The sequence below is a fragment of the Bufo gargarizans genome, chromosome 2, assembly GCF_014858855.1.
Source record: "Bufo gargarizans isolate SCDJY-AF-19 chromosome 2, ASM1485885v1, whole genome shotgun sequence".
NCBI lineage: Eukaryota > Metazoa > Chordata > Amphibia > Anura > Bufonidae > Bufo > Bufo gargarizans.
This window is the reverse complement of record NC_058081.1, coordinates 152,830,153-152,857,255: the sequence shown is the minus strand read 5'-3', so window position 1 is coordinate 152,857,255 and position 27,103 is coordinate 152,830,153. Positions and strand designations below refer to the sequence as shown.

The 27,103-nt window shown below is 43.1% G+C and overlaps 2 protein-coding genes across 3 annotated transcripts in view; one reads left to right on the top strand and one right to left on the bottom strand.

The window, feature by feature from the left end:
* Positions 1–574: 574 nt before the first annotated feature.
* On the top strand, positions 575–23,204 carry SPATA5L1 (spermatogenesis associated 5 like 1). Of its 2 annotated transcripts, XM_044279608.1 has the most exons (9): positions 576–725; positions 6,041–7,105; positions 9,244–9,429; positions 13,119–13,277; positions 14,285–14,494; positions 15,087–15,308; positions 17,779–17,913; positions 19,907–20,032; positions 22,848–23,204. In XM_044279608.1, exons 2-9 carry the CDS (start codon positions 6,041–6,043, stop codon positions 23,025–23,027), a joined length of 2,283 nt encoding a protein of 760 aa, XP_044135543.1. In that variant the 5' UTR covers positions 576–725; the 3' UTR covers positions 23,028–23,204. The 2 variants fall into 2 exon arrangements, with proteins under 2 accessions (XP_044135544.1, XP_044135543.1); XM_044279609.1 differs by lacking the exon at positions 9,244–9,429 and having other exon boundaries at positions 575–725.
* Positions 23,019–27,103, bottom strand: part of SLC30A4 (solute carrier family 30 member 4) — a 44,344-nt gene continuing 40,259 nt past the window's right edge. The window contains exon 7 of the mRNA XM_044279610.1: positions 23,019–25,425. Coding sequence (XP_044135545.1) covers positions 25,277–25,425 — 149 coding nt within the window. The 3' untranslated portion in view covers positions 23,019–25,276. The remainder of the gene's footprint in view (positions 25,426–27,103) is intronic.

Genomic DNA, 27,103 nt, shown 5'->3' with positions numbered 1-27,103 from the left:
GCACACAATATTACACAACCCTCCCCTGCACACAATATTACACAACCCTCCCCTGCACACAATATTACACAACCCTCCCCTGCACACAATATTACACAACCCTCCCCTGCACACAATATTACACAACCCTCCCCTGCACACAATATTACACAACCCTCCTCTGCACACAATATTAAACGGGCCCCCCTCTGCACACAATATTAAACGGGGCCCCCCTCTGTACACAATATTAAACACGGCAGACAATATTACACAGCCCCCCCCCCCCATACATTACACAGTTCCCCCCTGCATACAATATTACACTACCACCGCATACAACATTTAACGGGGCCGCACACAATATTACAATGCCAGAGTAAGGGAATCTGAGGTTCTCTGACAAAACACCCCCACCTCAGCATACAGTTCTCGATCCCCCTCCCCTCAGCACGTCCACAGCACACCCTTCCCTCTATGAGCGATAAGCAGCTATCAGTGACCTGCTCTGCCTGAGCTCTCCAGTCTTCAGCTTCCGACCCTTCTTTTCGCGCTGCCGAGTGCCGATTCAGAGTCACGTGACAAGAGAATGTCACGTGACGTCAGGAGGTCCGTTTCCTGTATGGAGTTTAGCCGCTACCATGGAACATGTGGGGGCCGCTGGTGGCACATACTGTCGCTCTTTCTGTACTTACTGTAAATAATGTGATGTTGCGGTGTCTCCGCGCTGGTTGCACTGTGGGAAGGTTAGTAATAAGCATTGCTACATGAGTCCCCTCCTACAGAGAGAAGTCCCTGACTATAACTGTATGTCATGTATGGGGCTGTATACGGCATGCATTAGTGTAGTTACCAGCTACTGATGGCTTAGCCTCATCTGTAGCCTGGACAACTCCTTCAATGGCGCCCTCTAGGGTTATTATATGGTAACACATAAATATTACACAGGCTCGAACTTCATCAGCTTAATGGGATTTCCAGGTGGTACAGAATATTCCATGGTGCAGGCATGTGTGATGATGGGAAGTCTCCCAGTAATGCCATTATGATCTATTGGTGGTTTTTACTGTTTCTGCCATCTTTCTGGAGAGCCCAGTTGCTTACAGTCTCTCTGAGGAGATCGGGGTCCTCCCATGAGGATTTATGTACATGTGTTATCTTCCTACCACTCTGACTGCTGCCCCCTTACTGCAAAGTTATTGAGGAACATATTAGTAAATGATAGCACTTGTAATTCTCAATTATGTCAGCTACGTATATTAACAAGGAACCCCTTTTAAAGGCTATGTACACATTCAGAGCCATTTTTTTTTTATGATTGCATTTCACTCATTTTGGGCTAAAAATCATTTGTTTTAAATGGTCTTTGTTAAAAAAAAAAATAATTGAGCCTGTCTGTCACAAAGGGTTAACTGTCTAGCTGTGTGAATGGTACTTTAACTTTCACATAATCTTATCAGAAAGATAAGAACTAATCTATAATCAGTGTTTATAATGTCCGAGAGCAAAGATAAGGAGCCCATCAGGTGAGCTGGCTGACGGAGCAGAGAGAAAAAGCAGATACCTCTATTAGGCTACTTTCACACTAGCGTTCGGGGCTCCGCTTGTGAGTTCCGTTTGAAGGCTCTCACAAGCGGCCCCGAACCCATCCGTACTGCCCTAATGCATTCTGAGTGGATGCGGATCCGCTCTGAATGCATCAGTCTGGCACCGTTTGTCCTCCGCTCCGCTCAGCAGGCGGACACCTGAACGGACACCTGGCCGTGCGGAGGCGTGCGGATCCATCCAGACTTACAATGTAAGTCAATGGGGACGGATCCGTTTGAAGATGACACACTATGGCTCAATCTTCAAACGGATCCGTCCCCCATTGACTTTACATTGAAAGTCTGGACAGATCCGTCTGAAGCTACTTTCACACTTAGAAATTTTTTAACAATATAATGCAGACGGATCCGTACTGAACGGAGCCACCGTCTGCATTATATGAGCGGATCCGTCTCAGACGGATCCGCTCTGAACGCAAGTGTGAAAGTAGCCTTAGAGCATCTCAGACCTGTACAGGAAAAAGGGCTACATATATTTTTTTTTAATAAAGACCAATTTAAAAATGATTTTTAGATGAAAATAGATACAATGCAATAATGATGGGGAAAAAAAAACAACTAAATTGCCCCCAAAGGTGTACAAAGCCTTTAAAGGGTCACTAGGGGAGGGGGATAGTCTTTATAAACCACTCAAAGTGGTATAAAAAATTCTACTTATCATGCTCAGTTTCATCCAGACACATGGTCTTTCTTCCATCTGTATTTGTACACCACTTATGGACAGATTGTAACCTGCCTGCGATATACCATTTCCTTTAGGTATAATTTAGGATAGATTTTTGTAACATTGCAACATATGGTTAATACTAGTGTTCAGCGAAGCGAGCTTCAGATGCTTCATCCGGAGTTGCTTCGTTCAGAACTTTTGAATAATACTGTACGGAGATTTTTGTCCCTACAGTATTAGAATGTATGGACTCCGATGAGCTGAAGTTAATTATTCGCGAAGTCGCATGTGACTTTGTTGAATAACTTCAGTAGTTGATTTTTAAAGTGGAAAACCACTTTAAAACTTGAAACCGACTCTGCTTCGGTTCCGACTAGTACCTCGGAACCAAAGCCGAGTTCGGTTTCAAGTTTTAAAGTGGTTTTCCACTTTAAAAATCAACTACTGAAGTTATTCAACAAAGTCACATGCGACTTCGCGAATAATTAACTTCGGCTCATCGGAGTCCATACATTCTAATACTGTAGGGACACCAATCACCACACAGTATTATCCCGAAGTTTACAACTAAGCGACTTCGGATGAAGCATCCGAAGCTCGCTTCGCTCAACACTAGTTATTACCATAGTTCTGAATTACTCTCTCCTTTCAGGGAATAATATGTAGGCATTTCCCTCAGACTTAGGCCTCTTTCACACTACCGTATGGCTATTTCAGTGTTTTGCGGTCCGTTTTTCACTGATCCGTTGTGTTTCCATTTCGGTTCCGTTTTTCCATATGGCATATACAGTAACATTTTCAATAGATGGTTCCGCAAAAAACTGAACGGATACGGAAGACATACGGATGCATTTCCGTATGCATTCCATTTTTTTTGCGGACCCATTGACTTTAATGGAGCCACGAAACGTGATTTGAGGCTGTTTTACTATGCATTCTGTATTCAGAATGCTATTATTTTCCCTTATAACCATGTTATAAGGGAAAATAATACAATCTTCAGAACATCAATCCCAAGCCCGAACTTCTGTGAAGAAGTTCGGGTTTGGGTACCAAACATGCCTGATTTTTCTCACGCGAGTGCAAAACGCATGACAATGTTTTGCACTCGCGCGGAAAAATTGCGCATTTTCCCGCAACGCACCCGCCTCTTATCCGGGCAAAAAAACTGACGCCCGTGTGAAAGAGGCCTTAGGGTACTTTCACACTTGCGGCAGGACGGATCCGACAGGCTGTTCACCATGTCGGATCCGTCCTGCCGCTATTTCGCCTTGGCGGCGGCACGGCGAAATAGCGGCAGGACGGATCCGACATGGTGGACAGCCCGTCGGATCCGTCCTGCCGCAAGTGTGAAAGTACCCTTAGCTTATTTTCATATACCCTGTTAAGGATTATTAAATGGGGTTCCCCTTGTTCAAAATCCTCTTCTCTTGGAGGGTGATTACAAAGAGTGTGTCTCTCTTTGATTGGACAGCGTGTAATGCTGCATTTGCTGTGTGGCGGCGCTGCAGGGAAATTAAACACCACGCATTTACACGCACCAATAATAGTCCTGATTATCCGGAACGACCTTTCTGATCATCTGGCCGTCTAAATATGAGTGTGTTCATCGTGTGATCCTGTCGCTCATGCAGGCACCACCGATCATGGCTTCTGAGCAGAAGATTGTGCGGTCTAAACAGCGATATGCTGCTCAGAAGCCATGATTCTGCATGAAGACAAGGGATCGCTATAGCAGTTCCTCATCCTCATACAGTGAAAGAGATCGTTGCATGTAAATGTTTGGTCTCCTTCACTGAACAAGCAGCCAACTATCAGGAAGGAACGCTTCTTTCCCAACAATCGGCTGCTGCATTGCCCCCCGTAAACCCATGTGAGGTACAGGGTCAGTTCTACCTTTGTTAGAAAGAGATTGTCATGTACTATATGTACTATATGATATCTGATTTTCATTATTTACTGCATAACCTCTTTAATGGAGCTTGTGTGAAAAGTGGAAGACATCTGGATGCAATGCGGTTTTCACTGATGGTTGCTACAAGATGATTCTATCGTTTTTCTTCACTCATGAAAAATGCATCAAGATTGATTGCATCCCCACGGAAAAACTGAAAACTGAATGCAGTTGCAGACAAAGCTGATTGAACTTGCGTGCAAAACCATCAGTTTTTTTTCCTGAACAGATTTCCTGAGCAGATCCTGTCACAATCTGTATCACTTGTGTAAACAAGGCCATACTTAAAGGGAACCTGTCACCTCCAAAAAACATCCCAAGCCGGCAGCAGTACCTGAGAGTAGCCAGCAGCGTGTTTGTAATGATCATTTTTCTTCCTGCAGGCAGATGAAGGAAAAGCTGTAAAAACGTTCTTTAATCCCCTGCCCGGCGAGCTTCTCCACACATGCTTGAACTCACGGAGGAGGCGGCGGCCTCCTTGCTTCAAGTCTTGGTAACCGCGCCCCCTTGCCTGCCCCTTCGCTGTGACTGACGGCGCTTATGCACGAGAGTACGGCTGCCTTTGCCGAACTGCCGGCTGTCAGTCACAGCGAAGGGGCAGGGAAGGAGGCGCGGTTACCGTGACTTGAAGCAAGGAGGCCGCTGCCTCCGTGACTTCAAGCATGTGTAGAGAAGCTCGCCGGGCAGGGGATTAAAGAACGTTTTTACAGCTTTTCCTTCATCTGCCTGCAGGAAGAAAAATGATCATTACAAACACGCTGCTGGCTACTCTCAGGTACTGCTGCCGGCTTGGGATGTTTTTTGGAGGTGACAAGTTCCCTTTAAGGCCTCTTTCACATGGGTGTCGTGTGTGAGGGCCGGACAAGATGTGGGTGCGTTGCGGTAAAATGCGCAATTTTTCTGTGCGAGTGCAAAGCGTTTGAATGCATATTGCACGCGGGTGAGAAAAATCGGCATGTTTGGTACCCAGACCCAAACTTCTTCACAGAAGTTCTGGTTTGGGTTAGGTGTTCTGTAGATTTTATTATTTTCACTTATAACATGGTTATAGGGGAAAATAATAGCATTCTTAATACAGAATGCAAAGTAAAATGTCCATTGAGGGGTTAAAAATAATAAACAAATTTAACTCCCCTTCTACTTTCTTCAGGACCTGGCTAAAGGACCTTGGATGACGTAAATCCCCCCAATGGACATTTTACTAAGCATTCTGTATTAAGAATGCTATTATTTTCCCTTATAACCATGTTATATGGGAAAATAATAAAGATCGGATCCCCATCCCAATTGTCTCCTAGCAACCATGCGTGAAAATCGCACCGCATCGGCACTTGCTTGTGATTTTCACGCAGCCCCATTCACTTCTATGGGGCCTGCGTTGCGTGAAATACGCACAATATAGGGCTTGCTGCGATTTTTTTTAACGCAACGTACAAGTGATGCGTGAAAATCACCGCTCATGTGCACAGCCCCATTGAAGTGAATGGGTCCGGATTCAGTGCGGGTGCAATGCGTTCACCTCACGCATTGCACCTACGCAGAATTCTCGCCCGTGTGAAAGGGGCCTAAATGTTTTACTACAGATTTTAGCTGGAGGTTCCAGCAGGGGACTCTTTGTGATCAGCTTATTGTAAAAGCACCCGTGTAACAAGTAGAAATTGATTTCTAAAGCGGAGAGCCCCTTTAATAATGGTGAGCGGAACTGAACAACATAGAGATGTGAATGGAGCCCTAGGAGATATTTTTCGGTCTTTATGCTTTGTGTGGTTTATAGAAAATGTTTGCTCTTTTGTTAGTAATTTCAGTGTTATTTAATTTAATTTTATTTTATAGATGGACCCGCTACTTAGGTTATTACCTTTAAATCATGAAGACCATGGAACCCAAAGATGCCGAATAGGGCCCAAAGCAATGTCTCATCTTAGACTTAAGATTGGATTTCCACTTCTAATATCTTTACCTAGTGGAAGCTGCTTGTGTACTGCTTGGCCGAGAAGAGATCTGTCTGATGGTTTCCTACAAGCTGACCTCATGTGTTCCACATCACCTAAACCTGCGATAGAATATAGGGACTCTGTTCCTCTAAATAACCTTAAAAGATTAAATTCTGTCAAGTTAAAAAGAGTGACTGTGAAAATAGTATTGAAAAATATGGAAGAACAATTGGCTGTATCTGGATCAGCTCTCCTTGACGTTGTCAGAGATTTACTAAGAAATTTGTATGTCTTACTCAAATATGTGGTGACTGTTACAGACATTTCAGGTGTGGCAAATGTGGAAATTTTAGACATGGACCCAGTAACAGATGGAGCAGGATTAATAACGGCCAAAACAAATGTGCATATTAAAGAGACAACCACACTAGAGTGGTGCAAGAACGTATCGGACAGTAACTCTCAATATCAGATGGCTGGAATGGATGATGTATGTGCATCACTAAAAGAGATTCTTAGTTTACCTTTCCTTTACCCAGATACCATAACTAAATTAGGTCTTGCTTGTCCTAAAGGTCTGCTCTTAGTTGGGCCACCTGGAGTTGGTAAAACACTTCTGGTAAAAGCTGTTGCAAGACAAGTAGGTGCCTACCTTATTAGCCTGAGTGGGCCGGTAATTCATGGATCAAGACCTGGAGAAGCTGAGGAGAATTTGAGGAAAATTTTTGAAAGTGCCAGAGTTGTTTCTCGTGGTGGCCCTTGTATTCTCTTCATTGATGAGATTGATTCTTTGTGTCCTAAACGAGGGCACTCCGGTAATGCCCCTGAAAACCGAATTGTTGCCCAACTTTTGACACTCATGGATGGGATTCACAGTGACAACAAGATGGTTATTGTTGCTGCTACAAACCAGCCAGATGTTATAGATTCGGCACTCAGGCGGCCTGGCCGGTTTGATCGAGAGGTAACTATCTAAATATTAATCTGCTCATCTCCTCCCGCTCTATAACCTGCTACCTGCATTTCATGGCGATAGGTTCCCTTTGCAGGTCATGGCTTGACCTTGTGGACTAAAGGCGCAATTCAGTAAAAAAAGGAATTTGGCCTTGCTGCCAGTGGGTTACATATGGAGTTCTCTCCACTTATTGCGTCTAGATAGGCGCTTCAGTCCTGTTAGTATTACTACTTAAATACTGTATAAAATAATACCTAGACACAATGGACTGCCTCACACCATAATCATGTTTCATTCTCAGGATTAGACTGGGAACTTAAAGTAGCCCCCGAAAAAAAACAAAAGTGGTTCCATGTTGTAGGTGGGTCCAAACTGACAGAAGGCAGGGCCAACAGAAGTAGACAGGGATAGCAATATTGTATTGCCGAACAAGTTACTGCCCTAAAACAACCAAATACCACAGTTCAGCACAAAATATTGCCGCCCGCGCCATAGTATGAAACTGTATCATCGTTCTGAGGATGGTAATACAGTTGAATTTAGGAGGGCACCTGTGGCCACTGGCCAGGTGCATAAGTGCCTGATGCTCCCACATTAAAGGGGTTGTCGGGGTTCAGGGCTGAACCCGGATATAAGCTCCCCTTCCATGAAGGAGTGGAGCATCAGAGCATTTCCTTGCTCTGATGCTCCCCTCGCCTGGAGCTGCATCCCGCAGGGCAAGGTCTGTTTGTTGTGAGCCGGTGACGTAACGGGCTTCACATCAATATGCTAGGCAGAGACTTCCGCCTAGCAGGGAGCCCAGTGACATCACTGGCACAGATGGTATTCAATAGCACTATGCAATTTTTGCTGCACATTTTGATATACATGAAGCTCATCATTATTGATTTCATATGATATGATAAGTACATAAGGCTCAGTTCACACTATGTTCAGCTCTGGGCTAACCGTTGGGGGTTTATGTTAGAATGCCTGAGAAAATGTTTTCTGATCCAGTCACTTTAATGAGGCAAACGTTAACATTTACTTTAAAGAGTCCAAAGTTTAATCCTATCCAATTGACCTGTTTTCTGTTCATTTCCTTGTATTTTGGCAAACATGAACATTTTAGTCTACCATGTTGTTCTGTCCGTAAAAAACCCTGACATTAATGAAAAGCAGGTCAGTTGGAGTCCAAAGTTAAATTTAACGTGTCATTAAAATTAATGGTTCTGTGGTGCTTCCCACCCCCCACCCCCCAAACATGGATTCTTCACAGATGAAACATGGACAGATTTTTTTCACGGACATTAAACGGACACGGAAAAGTGAGGGCTCGGTGTTTGTTCAGTGATTGTGAGCCAAAAGTAGGTGCGGATTAAAAACGCAGGACGGGAGCACTACTAGTTTTAGCTCACAATCACTGAACTAATTCCCTGACCAAACACTGAATTTAATGCACACAAATCTGCATGTAATGTGGCCTAAGAAACGAGAAAAGGGACACATGAGGAAACCAAGCCGTCTTGCAAGTTTGTCATATGGAAGGGCTATTACTGGCAGAGGTAGCCATGTAGTTTTTTTTACTATGTGCTGAGAGCGATGGCGCCAGTCAAGAAAAATACTTGTAAAAGGCTTAATTCTTTCTAATTTACCTGTTTTATAGCCTTGTGCAGGTCAGATACATCAGATTTTGTCAGCCTTCAGATGATCAGAATACTTAGGTTCACACATAACAGGATTTACTAAGGTATAGTTGTGGTGCGGCCATCTTGTTCCCATATTAGGATTTGTGTAAAGGAACAGTCAAACTCGCTTTATGCAATTGTGTGATCTCGCTTCTCATGATCAATGTTGGTCCAAGGCCTCAAAATTAAAATGATTTTATTTCTTGGTAGCTATTTCCCCATTTATATATAACAGTGTATAAGAAATTAAACTACCCTCAGTGCCTCGTGGATCCAGGGACTTAACGGACAAGAGCCCTTGCTCATATTTCATATCATCTCAGGGGCCCCTTCCCCCTTTATGAACTGATTGAATGTAGTTCTTGTAAGTAGAGACTAAAAGAAATTATAAAAGACACTAAAAATAGTGCTAGAAACCCATATCAATATGTTGTCGATTCTCTGCTGTGCAATATAATGTGCCTGCTTTATTCAATCCAGATCATTATTGGGACTCCTACAGTAAGCCAGAGAAGAGCCATACTGGAAGTACTAACGTCAAACATCCCCATACACAGGGACGTGGACATGGCTGCTTTGGCTGATATGACAGTGGGTTATGTAGGAGCTGATCTTACAGCCCTTTGCAGAGATGCTACCATGCAAGTGGTGCTTCAAGCCCATGAGGTAAGCACATGAGTTCTATAAAGGGCAAGTTTAGTGTTAATACATAGGACCCATTAGGGGTGGGCGGTATAGGCGATATAGGCGATATAGGCGATATGAATTTGGGCCACGATATGGATTTTCGCCATATCGCCGGACCACGATATGATCGCGCGCACCATGTTCTGAGCCGGCCGGCACAGCGGAGGGAGGAGGAGGGAATCCCTCCCCACTGTGCGCGGCTGCCGCTGAACACCAATGAGGACAGAGTAGGAGGAGGAGGGGAGGGACTGTGGCCACTGCACTACCAATGAATGTGCCGGCCATATCCCTCAGGGTCCCCCTCCTCCCCCCCATCATTGGTGGCAGTTTGCAGTTCCGATCTGGGGCTCCGATCGGTTACCATGGCAGCCAGGAGTCACGCTGCTGAAGTCCTGGCTGCCATGGTATGTTAGTGAGCAGAGAGCAGCGCATTATACTCACGTGCGCTGTGGCCGGCGGTCGCTCCTTCTTCTGTCTGTGCGGCGGATAGCTAATGCTTACAGCATTAGCAATGCGCCGCACAGACCTATGAGAAGAAGGAGCGACCGGCGGCCACAGCGCACGTGAGTATAATGCGCTGCTCTCTGCTCACTAACATACCATGGCAGCCAGGACTTCAGCAGCGTGACTCCTGGCTGCCATGGTAACGATCGGAGCCCCAGCATTACACTGCTGGGCTCCGATCGGGAACTGCAAAACTGCCACCAATGATGGGGGGGAGGAGGGGGACCCTGTGGCCACTGCCACCAATGATTATACTGGGGAGGGAGGGGGGTTTGCGTTACCAGAGGGGGCAGTCAGAGGCTGGGGAAGGGAGGGCAGATCAGAGGCTGGGAAGGGAGCAGATCAGAGGCTGGGGAAGGGGGGCAGATCAGAGGCTGGGGGAAGGGGGGCAGATCAGAGGATGGGGAAGGGGGGCAGATCAAGCGGGGGAGAAAGATCAGAGGCTGGGGAGGGGGCAGATCAGAGGCTGGGGAAGGGGGGCAGATCAGAGGCTGGGGAAGGGGGGCAGATCAGAGGCTGGGGAAGGGGGGCAGATCAGAGGCTGGGGAAGGGGGGCAGATCAGAGGCTGGGGAAGGGGGGCAGATCAGAGGCTGGGGGGGTGGCAGATCAGAGGCTGGGGGGGTGGCAGAGCAGAGGCTGGGGGGGGTGGCAGAGCAGAGGCTGGGGGGGGGCAGATCAGAGGCTGCGGGGGGCAGATCAGAGGCTGCCGCCATGGTCAGCTCCCTGCTGTTGTGTGCACTATGCACAGGGCAGCAGGGAGAGTGTAAAGTCCTATTCACCCTAATAGAGCTCTATTAGGGTGAATATGACAAGGGTTCTAGCCCTTAAGGAGGCCAATAGTTAATAAATAAAAAGTAAAAAATAAATAAAATTTAAACACCCCCCCCCAATATAGAAAACAATATATCGCAATATATATCGCACATGCTTAAAATTATATCGCAATATAGATTTTAGGCCATATCGCCCACCCCTAGGACCCATTACACTGGGCACCTGCATTGCTAATTTCACAAAGAACAACTTGATTAAGGAATTGACTATAGCCATGTCTGCCAGGACAAGATTTGTACATATAAGAGGGGGATGTATCAAAACTGGTGTAAAGGAAAACTGGTTTAGTTGCCCATAACAACCAATCAGATTCCACCTTTTATCTTCCAAAGGAGCTCTGAAAAATGAAAGGTGGAATCTGATTGGTTGCTATGGGCACCTAAGCCTGTTTTCCTTTACACCAGTTTTGATAAATCCTGCCCAGAACTCTACAAAAAGCCTGACAGCCAGGCACGTGTTCATCCAGCAGCTTTCCTCTTCTCCATAAACATTCACAATTAGATCAACACATTTCAGTGTGGCTGCTGCAGGGGTTAAGTAGCATTAGGTGTGGGGATCCCTTCGCTATGTCATCCATATACCCTATTATGACATATAGACAGGGCTTGTCCAGTTGTTTGTAAAGAGCATGGAACTCTATTTAATATAATGGGGTTCGGCGGGTTTCCGGTAGGAATGCCAGGATTCTGATTCTGCCAAAATACTTCTGCATGCGAGTACATGAGGATTGGAGGATGGGACTGAGCATGTGTGACCACCAATCCTGGACACATTAAGTGGACATTCTGAGAGGAAATCAAGGAATACCCGAGGCCACCACAGCAAGTGTGTAACAGCACTACGTAGACACAAGAGCATTACTTTTATATGGTTCCAATTGAAAATTTGTTGTGCTTGTCTGATCTAATAGAAAAAAATGTAATTGTGGGGCAACCCCTTTTATATTCATCAAATGTTGTAGCTAGAACATGATTTCACCAATTCAACTTGCAGTAATTACCTTACAAAGTTAGTACAGTGGCATGGAAAAGTTTGGGCCCCCCTGGTCAAAATTACTGTTACTGTGAACAGTAAAGCAAGTTGAAGTTGAAATTATCTCCAAAAGGCATACCGTTAAAGATGACACATTACCATTGTATTTTAAACAAAAAACAATTTTTTATTTTCAAAATAACAAAAAAAAGAAGAGGGCCAAAGCAAAACTGTGGATGCCCTGCATGTTAGTACCTAGTACCACCCCCTTTGGCAAGTATTACAGCTTGTGAACGCTTTTTTTTAGCTAGCCAAGAGTCTTTAAATTCTTGTTTAAGGGGTTTTCAGTTCTATCAGATTCCTGGGCTGTTTTGCAGGCACTGCTCTTTTGAGGTCTATCCACAGATTTTCAATGATGTTCAGATCAGGGGACTGTGAGGGCCATGGTAAAACCTTCAGCTTGCGCCTTTTGAGATAGTCTATTGTAGGATTTTGAGGTGTAATCCATTTGTAAAAGCCATCCTCTTTTCAGCAACAGCATTTTTACAGTTTGTTATTTTTGCTTCCAGAATTTGCTGGAATTTCATTGAATCCATTCTTTCCTCTACCTGTGAAATGTTCCTCATGCCATTGACTGAACACAACTCCAAAGCTTGATCCACCCCCATGCTTTTTTTTTTTTAAACATACCTTTGCTCACTGTGGCCAAAGAGTTCTATTTTAACCTTGTTTCCAAAATGCATCAGATTTATTTAGATGTTCTTTTGCAAACTTTTGATGCTAAATGTTGTGTTGAGGACACAGGAGAGGTTTACTTCTGATGACTCTTTCTTGAAGGCCATATTTGTACAGGTGTCACTTAACAGTAGAACCATGTACCACAACACCCGAGTCTGCTAAATACTCTTGAAGGTCTTTTGCAGTCAAGCGCGGGCTCGGATTTGCATTTCTAGCATCCCTACGAGCAGCTGTCTTTAAAATTTTACTTGGTTTTCCAGACTTCTTGACTGCCACTGTTCCTGTTAACTTGCAATTACATCTCAAACTGAGGAAACGGCAAGCTGGAAACATTTTGTTATCTCATAGCCTTCTGGCTACTGTGATTTTGGGACAAGGTTAGAGCAGTCTGGGTATTCATAAAACTTTCAAATTTGCATCACCTAACAGGCTATTTAAGGTCTGAGACCTCGGTCAAAGCTATCTAACAAAGTTATCGCAATTTTTTTTTACAATCTAAATTTGTACAAAACCAAAATACTATGCTGATGTTGCTTAAAAAGTTGAAAAGTGTATTTCATCTTCAACTTTGTCTTTTGGGGATCATTTTAAAGCTGTTAATAATTCTGTTCCATTTCAGGACTGTCAAGTAAACCAAGTAAGAAGAGAACACTTTTATGAAGCTTTCAAAAAGATCCAACCTACTTCTGCACGTAGTGCTGTTGGACAGGTGGAGTTTAAGCCAGTGTCCTGGGACCAAATTGGTGGCCTAGAAGATATAAAACTTTTATTAAAACAGGTACAAAAAATGTTTCAGGCTGTGTCCCTTCCTGTTCTGCATTTTGTTGAATCTATTTGAACAAATAACCAGTATCTTAGAGGGTTTCTGTCATCAGAAAAATCGTTATGTAGCTGTCTGACATTAGCGATGTGCTAATGTCAGCAGAACATAACTGTATGGCTCATATCTCCCTGCCTGCCGCCGTTCGCGCTAAATAATGACTTTTATAAAATGCAAATTATCCTCTAGGTGCTTGTGGGGCATTGCTGCGGCACCTAGAGGCTCCGTCCTCTCACCATTTGGCACGCCCTTGTAAAGGCGATTGACATCCTCGGTCTCCTCCATGCCCCGCAATCCCGCGCCTGCGCCGTCCATTTTAGTATTAGGCACAGGCGCAGTGAGTGAAGGACGCTTGCCTGGTGCCGTCCTTTACTCACTGCACCTTTGCCTCATACTAAAATGGACGCCGCAGGATTTGCGGGGCATGGACATGCTCTATCTTTTTTGCGGGGCCGCGGAACGGATCTACGGATGCGGAGCCAAAAATACGGTCGTGTGAATGTAGCCTTAGACTGGATTAGTAAATCTGCCCCACTGAGTTGTGGATTAAGGGCACAAAAAAACGGAAATATATTTACCAACTTCTAGTGCATTGAAGAGTAAACTCTACTATACCCATGTTCCACGGCTAGAAAATCTTGAAATCCAAAGAACCGTCAGATGCTTCCACTTCTGGGCTGGTTTATAGGATTTGGGCTCTGTTATACCTGCACTCATGTTTTAAGTATGTTATCTGGAAAAATGACATTAATAGAGGTATCCTTCCATGACACAGCACTGTAAGGAAAGTTTAGCCATTTGTAACCCAGTTGTTTTGGCAGGGAGTAAATGGTGGTATTTAATAATTACAGTATATTCTGCAATGTGTGCTTCCATGTAGTCATGTAATACATTATGGCTACTGATAAGGAGGGTTAAAAGTGATAACTGGGTACAGTTTAATGCAAATTCATCTTTATTTCTAGAGCATTGAATGGCCCATGAAGTATCCTGATGCTTTCATGAGGATGGGATTAACGCTGCCCAAAGGCGTTTTACTATATGGGCCTCCGGGATGTGCCAAAACCACACTGGTAAAAGCTGTGGCCACCAGCTGCCATTGCTCGTTTTTCTCAATTAGTGGTGCTGATCTTTTCTCTCCATATGTGGGGGATTCAGAGAAGACTTTAGCACAGGTAAGAATATTGAATATAGAATATTGAAGCAGATTCGCCTCCTGATTTTTTTCACTTAAAGGAGTTTGTGCCACAAAAATATTACAATATTTAGAATTTTTTTTAAAACCAGCACCTGGATCTGAATAATTTAGTAATTCCATATGATAAAAAAAATTGTATAGTTCAATTAAATATATCTGTATAGAGCCCCCCTGCTGTTTGTTCTTTTCCTTATTTCTTGTCCACCTGGCTGAGGTGGTCGCACATGCTCATTTTAAAACTCCAACTGCCACCAGCCCTATCTTTTGTTAGAAGCTATGGCAGTTGCAGGGAAAGAGCTACAGCAGAAAGGACCCCCACCCCCGAGCTGCCAGCCTAAAATAAATTTAGCAGAACAACTGGAGCAATGAATGGGAAGATCTTTGGGAGGTAAAGGGCTAATTCTAGCATTGTTAAAAAAAAATAAAGAGACTGTCATGTGCTGTTTGATGTCTGATTTTAATTTTTTACATCAATCATGGCATAACCTTTTTAATGACATTGACAGATGTCCACAGACATTTGTAGGTGGTTTCTCTGAGTTGTAGCATGGTTCTTTTTACCTACACAGCTTTTCCGGCAAGCAAGAGCAAGCACTCCAGCCATTGTGTTCCTAGATGAGATTGATGCAATTGTGGGGTGTCGCACAGAAAGCGGAGCAGGGTCTGGTGTCCAAGAGAGAGTTCTTTCGGTTCTACTAAATGAACTTGATGGAGTTGGGTTGAAGGTAACTGAACGCAGGGGAAGACAAGTACTTCTGGAGGGTGATCATGAGCACTGCCACAATGAAGAGGTCAGTAAACAATAGGGAAGAAATTAGTTTTTTTTTTCTGATAGTTTGGTTGGTCTTATGTATTTTCACCATGTTTGCTATTTTTTGCTGCAGAATTCAGATATACAATGAACATTTCATACACTGTGACCACTGAGCTAGTCAGTTACTTCTGTTTCTGTGACATTTGTGCGGCACTTTTTCTCTGGGCTTTTACTATTGGTGAACACATCAATATCGGATCGGCGGAAATACGACCCCTCCCACCCCTCCCAGTCAGCTGTATGAGGAGACGGTGCTTGCAGTGTGCACATCCCGTCTTCTCATACAGCTGGTCCTGAGGATAGGCCATCAATATTAAAAGCCTAGAGAACCTCTTTAAATATGGAAGAAAACAGTGGGGAATCCAGTTTCCAATCTCCTAAAACCTGCTGATTAAATAACAAAGGGGAATCAGGCCCTTTGGTGTACATTAAAGATATGAAATATTTTGTTTAACCCCTTCCCACTACAACCATTTAAATTTTATTTTATTTTTTATCCCTGCCTTGCAAAAAAGTTTTTCTCCATTCACAACGCCTTATGCCCCATGTACCATTAGAAATTATAACTTGTCCCACAAGAAACAAGCCCCTTGTTTCTTGTGAGACAAGTTATAATTTCTAATGGTACATTTTAATATGCCATACAATGTATTGGGAAGCCAGTAGAATTATTAATGAGGTGGAACAAAAACAAAAAAAAAAACACAATTGCGCCATTCTTTAGCCCTTTCCTGACGCGGCAATTTTCAGTTTTTGTGTTTTTATTTTTCACTCCCTGCCTACCCAGAGCCAGAACTTTTTTATTTTTCCGTTCACATAGCCGTATGAGGGCCTGCGTTTTGCAGGACAAGTTGTACTATCTAATGCCACCATTTAATACCACATATGTATAGCTTTTCTTGCATTTTCATACTGAAAAAAAAAACTTTTTACATTTATTTTTTTCTTTTAATCGCCATATTCCGACCCACATAACTTTTTTCTATAGTTATGTCTATTGAGGATTGTGGTGCTCATTTTTTATGCGGGACAATCAGTAGTTTTTGGTAATGCCATTTTGGGGTGTGTATGACTTTCTGATCAATTTTATTTTGTTTACATTTATTGGGGAGATAAAGTGTTGAAATAAAACGGCAAATCGGCCATTCACCGTATGGGATACCTTTTTTTTTTATATTGTAATAGTACGGGCGTTTTCACACATGGCAATGCCCATGATATATTTTTTTAATTGTTCATTTATTTTGATTTTGAGGAAATGGGGTTAATTTGAATTTTTTTTATATATATATATATATATATATATATATATATATATATATATTTTTTTTTTTTTTTCCAAAACTTTTTTTTTTTTGCTTACTTTTTTTTACTTTGTTAGGTCCCCAAGCAGACCACAACTTGCAATCATCACATTGGAATTTGTTCCATTATTTTGTACTGAAATTGCTAGATCCCAGTTCAGTGCTGCCACCTGCTGGCCTGAACTGGGATGTACAAATGACCCTGGAAGCCTAGTACAGGCTCTGGCTTTTCCTGATCTCCGGCATGGGAAAGCACACACGTCCAGGTTTTAGCACTCTGACGCTGTGGTCACATTCAACCACATCATCTGAGGGATCAAATGTCCACGATCGGTGGTAATGCCGACATTAGCTGCGGATGCCTGCTATATGAAACAGCAGGCACCTGATGGCTATATAGGCGCCATCTTGAGGATAGGTCATCAATATTAAAATCCCAGAAAACTTCTTTAAACTCATTTACAGGAATATTATATTCTTGCTCATCAGATTCCCTCTTTTTGATATTTAAAGGGGTATTCCCATCTCAGACACTGGAATATAACTAGAATATCACATTAATGTTAGATAAGTGCAGAACCTGCTTCTATATCCAGAAGGGAGCCCCCAAAGTAAAGGGGAGCATGTCGCTTTCCACTCACTGCTATGAACGTTGTATAGCGGTGAATGGAGAGCACACTGCGCATGCAGTCACCTCTCCATTCACCCAAAAAGTTTGTGTCTTTTTGACACCGGAAAACGGTCATCACACTGGGCTGGATAACAGAAGTCCTAACTGTTATCAGTTTCTCTCAGTAGCGTAGCTTCACAGTTTGGGCCTGTAACTTCAAGCATCAATCATATCTAGGTTGCAAATTGTAGTGTACACTAAGGGAATTTTTTTAATTCTCATGGTAATTTTCATAAAAAAATAAAATGATTACTGCTAAACGATGGAAACATTGTGCTACGTCACCACCGCTAAGTGTGAACTTGTTCTAATTGTTTGTACCTTTGTCCATGTGATGCATCTGGTACTACTCAATGAACTGCAAAACCAGAAGAACAGCACCGTTTCTGAAAAAGAGAAAGTCCTTTTTTCCTAATCCTGGACAACCCCTTTTATTGTCAATTCTTTTTGCTGTTTTTCCCTCTGCATTTCAGCTGGAGTTTAAGGAAGTTCTCAATAGATCCGTGATGGTTGTTGCAGCAACAAACAGACCGGATGTTTTAGACGATGCTTTGTTGCGGCCAGGGCGACTGGACAAGCTCCTCTATATACCACCACCTGATGATAAGGTAATAGACTGAAGCTGAACACATTAGAGGTGTTACTAGGTGCTTATTTCCACTGCCACAGAAAATATGTCCTACATCACAACCTTCCATTATGAAAAACCCCAAAATGCCTTTGTGGCAAGTGTTGGAAACCATCCAGGTTTTGAACTGTTGGAACATGGATTCCCACTGCAGCTGTTAGAGGAGCAGCACATATAATACATCCACTTCAGGGATGAGGAGAGTTGATTTTGTTGTCTGGCTGCCATTATATAGCTGTAAACAAAGGCAAGTCGCAGTCGGATTAGATAATCCCTCCGACTTTGTGCCGTGGAGCCATAGCCACTCCAGATGCCAATTTATGATACACTGTGTAAATGCTTCTAGGAGTAAGTAGTTGTTCTGTAAGTAATCTTCTGTAACTCTAAATGCGCATTTACACCTGCAGAGCAGCAGCAGATTGTCCGGAAGTAAGCGTTCCTCCCGACAGTTGACTGCTCGTTCAATGAAGAAGAAACATTTATAGGCAGCGATCACCTCCACAGTATGAGGTTGCAATTGCTCATCCTCATAGACAGCACAATCTGCTGCCCAGAAAGGATAATTTAGGTGCCTGCATGACGACGGGCAGATTGTCGGGGATGAGTGTTCACAGGGACATTTTTCCCCCGATAATCTGCCTGTGTAAATCCACTTTTAGGCATAAAGAAGTATAGTAAGGGTCCTTTTACACAGGCAGATAATTGCCTGTAATGAGTGGCAGTTAATGATGTAGCAAATAGATTATTAAAGGGCATCTGTCAGCAGATTTGTACCCATGAAACTGGCTGACCTGTTGCACGTGCGCTCGGCCGCTGAAGGCATCTGGGTTGGTCCCATATTTATATATGCTCACATTGCACATGAAGCTGTAATATATGCAAATGAATCTCTAGGAGCAATGCCGTTGTTGCCGTTATCCTAGAGGCTCTGCTCTCTCTGCAACTACCACTCCCTCTCTACTTTGATTGACAGGGCTAAGCAGGCATGATGAGGTTTTCACTGCCTGGCCCCGTCAATCAAATGCAGAGGGTGCAGCTGTTGTGGAAAGAGCTGAGCCACTAGGCCCAATATGCGGGCACATGTGAATATGGGACCAACACAGATGCCTTCAGCTGCCAAGCGCACATGTAACAGGTCAGCCAGTTTCAGGAGCCCTTTAAAAGAATATTTTAGGCTGGTCAATTGTCAGAGTTGAACACTGCACAAATGATTGTGGGCATTATTTTCCATTCTTGGCAGCAGCACATCCCCTGTTTGCATTGGACAATGTACAGCCAACAAACTATCATTTTTACTGGCACATAAAAGATGCGATGTGGCGACAGACAAGCGTGCGCTTACTGCATTGCCTGTTATATAGAGCAGTGATCTGAAACAAAGCTTTCTATGAACATACTTACGTTTATTGGCCTTTCACGGTGAAATCACACATGGCAGACTTGTTGCATCTGAATAGGGCTTTCAGAAATCCATGCACATACAGATATATCAAGACATTTCTGCAACATATTGCTCTGTAAGAAAGACTTTCTCTATAGAGTAATACTAAACTGAGAGCAATTTGCAAGAGGTTTTCTTATTACCCTACAGAGAGACTACGTAGCCACCATTTTTTAAATAGCTCAGAAATGCTGTCATATAGTGATTTGAAAAATACAAATCAAGTGTAACTAGCATTACTTCCAGTAAATTTGAAGATATTTTCAGTCTACTCCAGGGCTCCTCAACTCCGGTCCTGTTTTCAGGATTTCCTTAGTGTCAGTGCATCAGGACTTACCTCAGGTATTCATTCTGTGGGATATTCTCAAATCATGAGGGGTAGGTGGGCCCTGAACAGTGCTCTACTCAATGCATTACTATGGATAGTCTAGCTCTAGGCTTAGCCTAAGGCTCCATACAACTTGTAGCTTGTATGAAGCCAAAAGGTTTCTGGACTTCTTTCCTTTATATATAATATCCTTTTGTGTTACAGGCCCGTTTATCCATACTTAAAATATGTACCAATAGTATGCCACTTGCTAACAATGTAAGTCTGGACAACCTGGCAGCCTTTACCCAGTACTACTCTGGAGCGGACCTTCAAAATCTCTGTAAAGAGGTGAGAGACTGAAGATTTATGTAGGCGACTCAAAGGGGCTATCCAACCTAAATCAAACATTACTGACAGGCTGGAACATAAAAAAATATATATATATCTTTAGATGTTTCCTCTGTTCCAGCACTGCAATCCTCTCTGGACCAGAAATGACGATGTCTAATCTGTGGTCATGTGACAGCTGCAGCCAATCACTGGCCTCAGCGGTGTCTTGTCTGCGAACAGTATGTGACCACAGAGTCTCAGCAGAAACGGTGGGACTTTTAGGGCTCATTCACACGACCATATTTATGTGTCCACAGCCATTCTGCAATTTTGTGGAACGGATGTAGACCCATTCATTTCAATGTGGCTGGAAAAGATGCGAACAGCACACTGTGTGTTGTCCGCATCCGTACTTCGGTTCCGCGGCCCCCCAAAAAAGATAGAGCACGTCCTATTCTTGGCCGCAATTTGGGACAAGAATAGGTGTTTCTTTCACAGGGCTGGCTGTGTGTGTTCTGCAGAATGCACACGACAGTTATCAATGTTTTGCGGACCGCAAAACACATACGGTCATCTGAATGAGCCTTTAAAAGTGAGGATTTTTTTTCTTTTTGTAAACCAGTTGTCTGTCAATTTCAGAAACCACTTTATAGAGCATTTCCATTATTGAACGCTCTAGCAGCAACCACTGCTCTGCACACACTGTGCTGTAGCTGGATTTTTGTACTTACTGTAAAAAAAGCTCTCACTGAATTCACTTAGGGGGCACAGTACTATGGATATATGATGTGCCACTAGGCATTAAAAAGTGTTGCCTCGGCCTCAGTGGACTAGACCCTATCCAAAGACTAATCAGTTTGTGCCAACAGCAGTAGAAGAGAAACAAAATGAGAAAAATACATGAAACTAGCATGTCCTGGACCCGGGACGAAAAAAAAAAAAATGTAAAACTCCGGGGGGCAAGAGCTGTGTTCCCCAATGAATGCAACAAAAAAGGGATTTTTACAGAAATACAAAAATGTAGTTTTCTCGTTAATATAATTGGGGGGACAAAGTAAAAGTCCCTGAGGGTGGAAGATACGCAATGGACCTGCCTAATGCACATATTCCTGTAGTACCTGATACCCAAAAGTGACATTGGCAGAAGCTATTGTACGGATCTACTAGTATTTGGCAAATGTGTGAACCCAGGAGGCAAATGCCTGAAGCCGGACCACCCAGGAGGCTCTGACTGCTCGAGTGGAATAGGTGGGATCCAAAAGGGTGAAACCCCACCCTTTGACTGGTAAGTTTCTAAAGTGGTAGACCTGATCCACTTGGCGATGGAAGTCGCCAGATGCTTGTATGGATCTTCCATCACAACAAAGTAGTAGTCAGTCCAGTGAAAGGATTCCATCAAGGCCAGAGAGACTCTGAAAAGAGTGCTCTTGGAATGAGAAGAGCAGGGCCTAAAGAAGGAAGTGTCAGAGAGGTATACTTCATGACACTTGCCAAAAAGCTTGACACAAGAGGAAAGCAATGAGTGACTTTTTGGACTTGGCATTAGCCACCCAAGGTTGAAGTAGGATGGTATGCTGAGCAGCAATAGCATTGACAGACTCATGAGTAATTTGTGGGACCTACCCCTGGATAAAGAGGACCAATTATCTGGCCAATGAGGAGGGGGAGGCCACACTGGGGAGCAGTTTTGGCAGGCAGCCCAGTGATTCCACGACAGACTGGGAAAGGGGTGTGTGGGGTGGTCCGATTGAGTATAGATTGGTACAGGCTGGTCACAAGGCATTTGTTTTTTTTATTAAAAAGTAGCCATAGCTGCAGAGGACTTGGGATGTACAATATTTTGGGAACAAAATAAGTAGTGCACAAGGCTATCCAACCAGACCAGGTGACCAACTTCAGGATCCAGGGAAGAGGAGGCTGCAGGCAATGTGAGGTGAAGCAACTTTGTGAAGACAGCCCTTGAGAGAGCCTGCACTAAAAAGGAACTGGCCTCATAGAAGAGACCCTCCCACTGAAAAATGATGTGCTGGTAAGTCACTTAAGGGGACAGGTTAAAGTGAGTACTAGGCATAGGAGACTAAATTAGACCAACTGCTAGCATGACACCTTTGGTGTGGAAGGAATAGGCACGACAGAGGCCTGGCGACCCACTGAGATGTCAGGAAAGGCAGCCCATTGAAGAGGAAGGGGAGAAGCAGCAGTCAGTCCAAAAAAAGCTCCCCTCACCTTAAACCGCTTGGCTTTTAACAAAGAAAGTGCTTTATTTGGAATCTGGTGAGTGCAGCTATTTGCTTTCTCTAACTTCACTGGATGTTTGGAAACTATTTGGCTGAGACCAGCCCCAGTGGGTTGTTCTCTGATGCACATGGCTTACTTTTATATATCAGTGTATGATGTCCAAATACTAACTCTCCAGCACCTTCAGGTACACGCATGGACACCCTTTTTGGAACCTCACCAAAGTGGATTTCCTGAAATCCAGCCACAGTAGTGGAACAAAAGGGAGACTCTGTGACCAGCATGTGGAGACCCTTGGTTTCTGGCACCCACTGGGAGGGCTAATGTGGCAGCCAACACTGATGAAAAAAGTTTACCTCACCCAAAATGAAAACGTGCATAGGACCAGAAATAATGTGTGCCCCCTACAGACACTAGGCTAAAATATTTTTTAGGCCTAGTGTCAGTCTGCTAGTGGGAGGGCCTGTACCCATGAAATTAACGAGAAATAGTTCTTCCACACTAATCTACCTGAATGTGTGTCATAGTACATAGAGATGCAAAGAAATATTTACCTGTGTGTATAAAACTGATAGAGAATTGTTCATCTCTGCAGGCTGCCCTAACTGCATTACATGCAAGTGGATTACAGGCTACGTGTGTAAATGAAGAACATTTTCAACAGGCGTTAGCATCTTACACCCCATCCCTGAACCCCGTGACCTCCCTTGCCTTTGAAAAACTACGTGGTCATACAGGACTGCTGCAGACTATCATCTCCACGAACTCCAAGTAACAACTTTATTATAACACGCTTTATTTTGCAGCTTCTATACCATCCTTTCCATCGTTACAGAAATGTCAGCAATTTTCAAGTACAAATTTCAAAATTATTACATCGTAGATCTGTTGCAAGCGGAAGAACATTTACCAGTAATTACTGATACAATCTATTAAAAGTAACAAATTTCAATAATCGTGTTTTATCTGCATGACCAATCACTCCATACACATGTACTGTGCATTTAGAGATTTGGGTTTCGATGAAGATGGGAGGCCTCGTTTAACAAGAGAACAGCCTGCTGTATCAGTTACAATGCACATACAAAAAATGTCCTCTGAATTCTCCTGACGTCTTTAGTAAATTCCCCCTTAACTAAAAATTCTGGATAATTGTTCTCATCTCTCTGCATATGATCAACCAACAAGAGTGTCGTCTCTACACAGTATGACATTGGCAGCACTGATTGCAAAAGTGTCAGACTTTAGGGACGCACTTCCAACACCCAGTTGTCAATATACATTTCTAGGAGGAATTAACAGAGGAACAGTTAAGCAGAGTTCTAAGAAAAGATGCTCCAGAATTGTTATTATATATAGTAGAGCTTACTAAAATGGACATGTCCAGAGTGGTGATAGCTTCTCCAAATACCTTCGATGAAATACTTGCGGCATTTTATGTTGCCATCCATTTGTATCCCCTGCCCGTACATCCAGTGTGTAAAATCCAGGGGATCTATATACTATTATAGTTACTGGCTAGAACCTGTCACACACTTGAGAAACAAACATTCCTTCCAGCCGGGTATAACACTGTCCTTATTTAGACTGGCACAATATACGGAGATGTGCTTTTATTTGCATTAAGGTGTCCACGCTTTAGAAATATGGGCACAAGTTATTTACATTTGCAGCATATTTTCCCGTACTAATAAGTGTGAGCAGCCATGTTACTTGCTCTAGAAGGGTAAAATGAAATATTCATTAACTCAGAACAGCGCCACTTAGTGGCCAAGTAAATTAGCATTATAAACTTCCAACTCAGTATAAGAAATACCCTTGTTACAAGCCATATAGACTGTATGTGCTTTCCTGGTCGAGAAATCTGCATTTTAAGGCCTCATGCACACGACCGTTGTTCATCGGATGCGGACCCATTCACTTCAATGGGGCCGCAAAAGATGCGGACAGCACTCAGTGTGCTGTACGCATCCGTGGCTCCGTTCTGCGGCCCCGCTAAAAAAAAAAATATATATATATAACCTGTCCTATTCTTGTCCGCACTTTGCGGACAAAAATAGTCATTTAAATTGCCGGCTTCCATTCTGTAAATTGCGGAAGGCAACACGGGCGGCTTCCATTTTTTGCAGATCCGGACCGCAAAAAAACGGCACGGCCGTGTTCATGAGGCCTAACACCGATATGTCTGATCTGCTTTATCGCTACTGTAGTGGTACAACAAGCTACAGCACCTTAGGGTCTGTCTCATTGTCGGTATATCAACAGCAGTGGAAAAGTGCAAAGTTCAACAACACTGTTGCAGAAGACATTACAAGCTTCATTTCCTGCTGTTGCATTGATTCACTCGCAAGAATAAAAATCTAAATGTAGTTAATATATACACCACGAAACTCGTAACAGAGCCCAGTAGGGGTGTGGTACCATTGCTAACAGAAAAACTAGGACAAAAGGGTCCCATAAAGACTTTATGATCGTGTCCTCTTGAGGCTATAAAACTATTATTAACCTGTTTCGTGTAGCAATTTATGGAGTGCATGCCCTGGACTGAAGTTGTATACAGGCTCTTGCTTGATTTGCTCTCTTTTCAGAGGCACATGAACTTTATGTAGGGTGGGATTGCGTGCTCTTATGTACTAACCTCTAGATGCCGCTATGTAAATCTAAACAACCATGTTCTATTAAATAAAGTCAAACCACAGGATCAATAAAGCTAGTGACTTGATAGGATTACCGCCAAAGTGTACTTTGTGTCCTCAGGGCAGGGCTTTATTTTTGTCACCCTAGGTCTGAGGTATGTGCAAACTTGCTTAAATCTGTAAACAGCACTTCAAAATTGGTCTGTTAGTCCACAATGGAGCATTCCTCCTTTCTTCAGACAGATTCTAAGAACCCCAGGTTCTAATACAAAAGTGTGCTTCTGTCGATGTGTATTGCAACAATACACCATCACTTCCTCAGACAGGTTTCTAGGTCAGAGATATTGCTGTAATCTGGAGTGTGCGGTAAGGCAGCAAGCCACAGGACTTAGGCACTGGAACAGTTAGCACATGTTGTGTTCTCTTCTCGGCTGTAGCTCTGCATTTGGATAAAGCACTTGTACATCCCATATGTATTGAGAAGGATCTGTCTGGCTTTGTTTTGCACTTCTTCCCACTTCGATGAGGACCCTGGACCTACATTGAGAGAAGAAAATACAAATTTGAAAGAGTGTGAAGAAAATGCTAAACTAATACCCATCACTAAAACCTTTACATTTTCTATTTTTAACATTAAAAATAAGAAACTGACGTGTAACAGCACCATCCTATCCATAAGGGATCCTTGTTTTGCATCCAATTCAAATGCCATCCTCTAGCAGCCAGATACAGGGCTGTAGTCAGCCAGATCAAATACAGATGCTCTACAAAGTGGCATGTCTGGTAGCCCAACATGGAACGGTGAGTGTAAAACCACTCCAAACCTGACACCACAGTGTATTTTACAGTCCTTCCTATGACGTACCTCCCTTTTTATTCTTGATATAATACATTTCTTATGGAGAAATTTCAGTCATGTACCTTATTGCCCAGATACAGTTGGTTGGAACAGGTTTGTTGCCCTTTACATCTCTACACTAAGACTCCTACTAAGCACTCTATAAGGAGAATTGGTACCCCCTATTCCTGAAGAAGGCTTCTCACCCAGTTAAACCAGTTCTCTCTCCTCTGCACTGATGAGGGGGCAATCACTCCAAAACAGAAGTTTGCAGATGAGATAATGGCTTAGCTATATCACAAGGCCTGTTTGTAGGCGTTTTCTGACTTATGCTGATGACCTGTCTTCAGGATCATGGGGATCCAACTTATAGACCCATACCGGTCAGCAATTTGTGGAGGCCACAAGCATAGTGCTTTACACTTCTGCACTACACTACTTTCACCGTTTATTGCTCGGTCATGCAACTTACCACCCAAATGAATTTTACCTCCTTTTCTTCTCACTAATAGAGCTTTCATTTGGTGGTATTTCATTGCTGCTGACATTTTTACTTTTTTTGTTATTAAATCGAAATTTAACTTTTTTTCTGCAAAAAAATGACTTTTCACTTTCAGTTGTAAAATTTTGCAAAAAAACCAACATCCATATATAAATTTTTCGCTAAAATAATTGTTCTACATGTCTTTGATAAAAAAAAAATGTTTGGGTAAAAAAAAAATTAAAAAAAATGGTTTGGGTAAAAGTTATAGCATTTACAAACTATGGTACAAAAATGTGAATTTCCGCTTTTTGAAGCAGCTCTGACTTTCTGAGCACCTGTCATGTTTCCTGAGGTTCTACAATGCCCAGACAGTACAAACACCCCACAAATGACCCCATTTTGGAAAGTAGACACCCTAAGGTATTCGCTGATGGGCATAGTGAGTTCATAGAACTTATATTTTTTGTCACAAGTTAGCGGAAAATGATGATTTTTTTTTTTCTTACAAAGTCTCATATTCCACTAACTTGTGACAAAAAAATAAAAACTTCCATGAACTCACTATGCCCATCACAAAATACCTTGGGGTGTCTTCTTTCCAAAATGGGGTCACTTGTGGGGTAGTTATACTGGCATTCTAGGGGCCCTAATGTGTGGTAAGTAGTTTGAAATCAAAATGTGTAAATAATTACCTGTGAAATCCTAAAGGTGCTCTTTGGAATGTGTGCCCCTTTGCCCACCTAGGCGGCAAAAAAGTGTCACACGTGTGGTATCGCCGTACTCAGGAGAAGTTGGGGAATGTGTTTTGGGGTGTCATTTTACATATACCCATGCTGTGTGAGAGAAATATCTCTGCAAAAGACAACTTTTCCCTTTTTTTTTATACAAAGTTG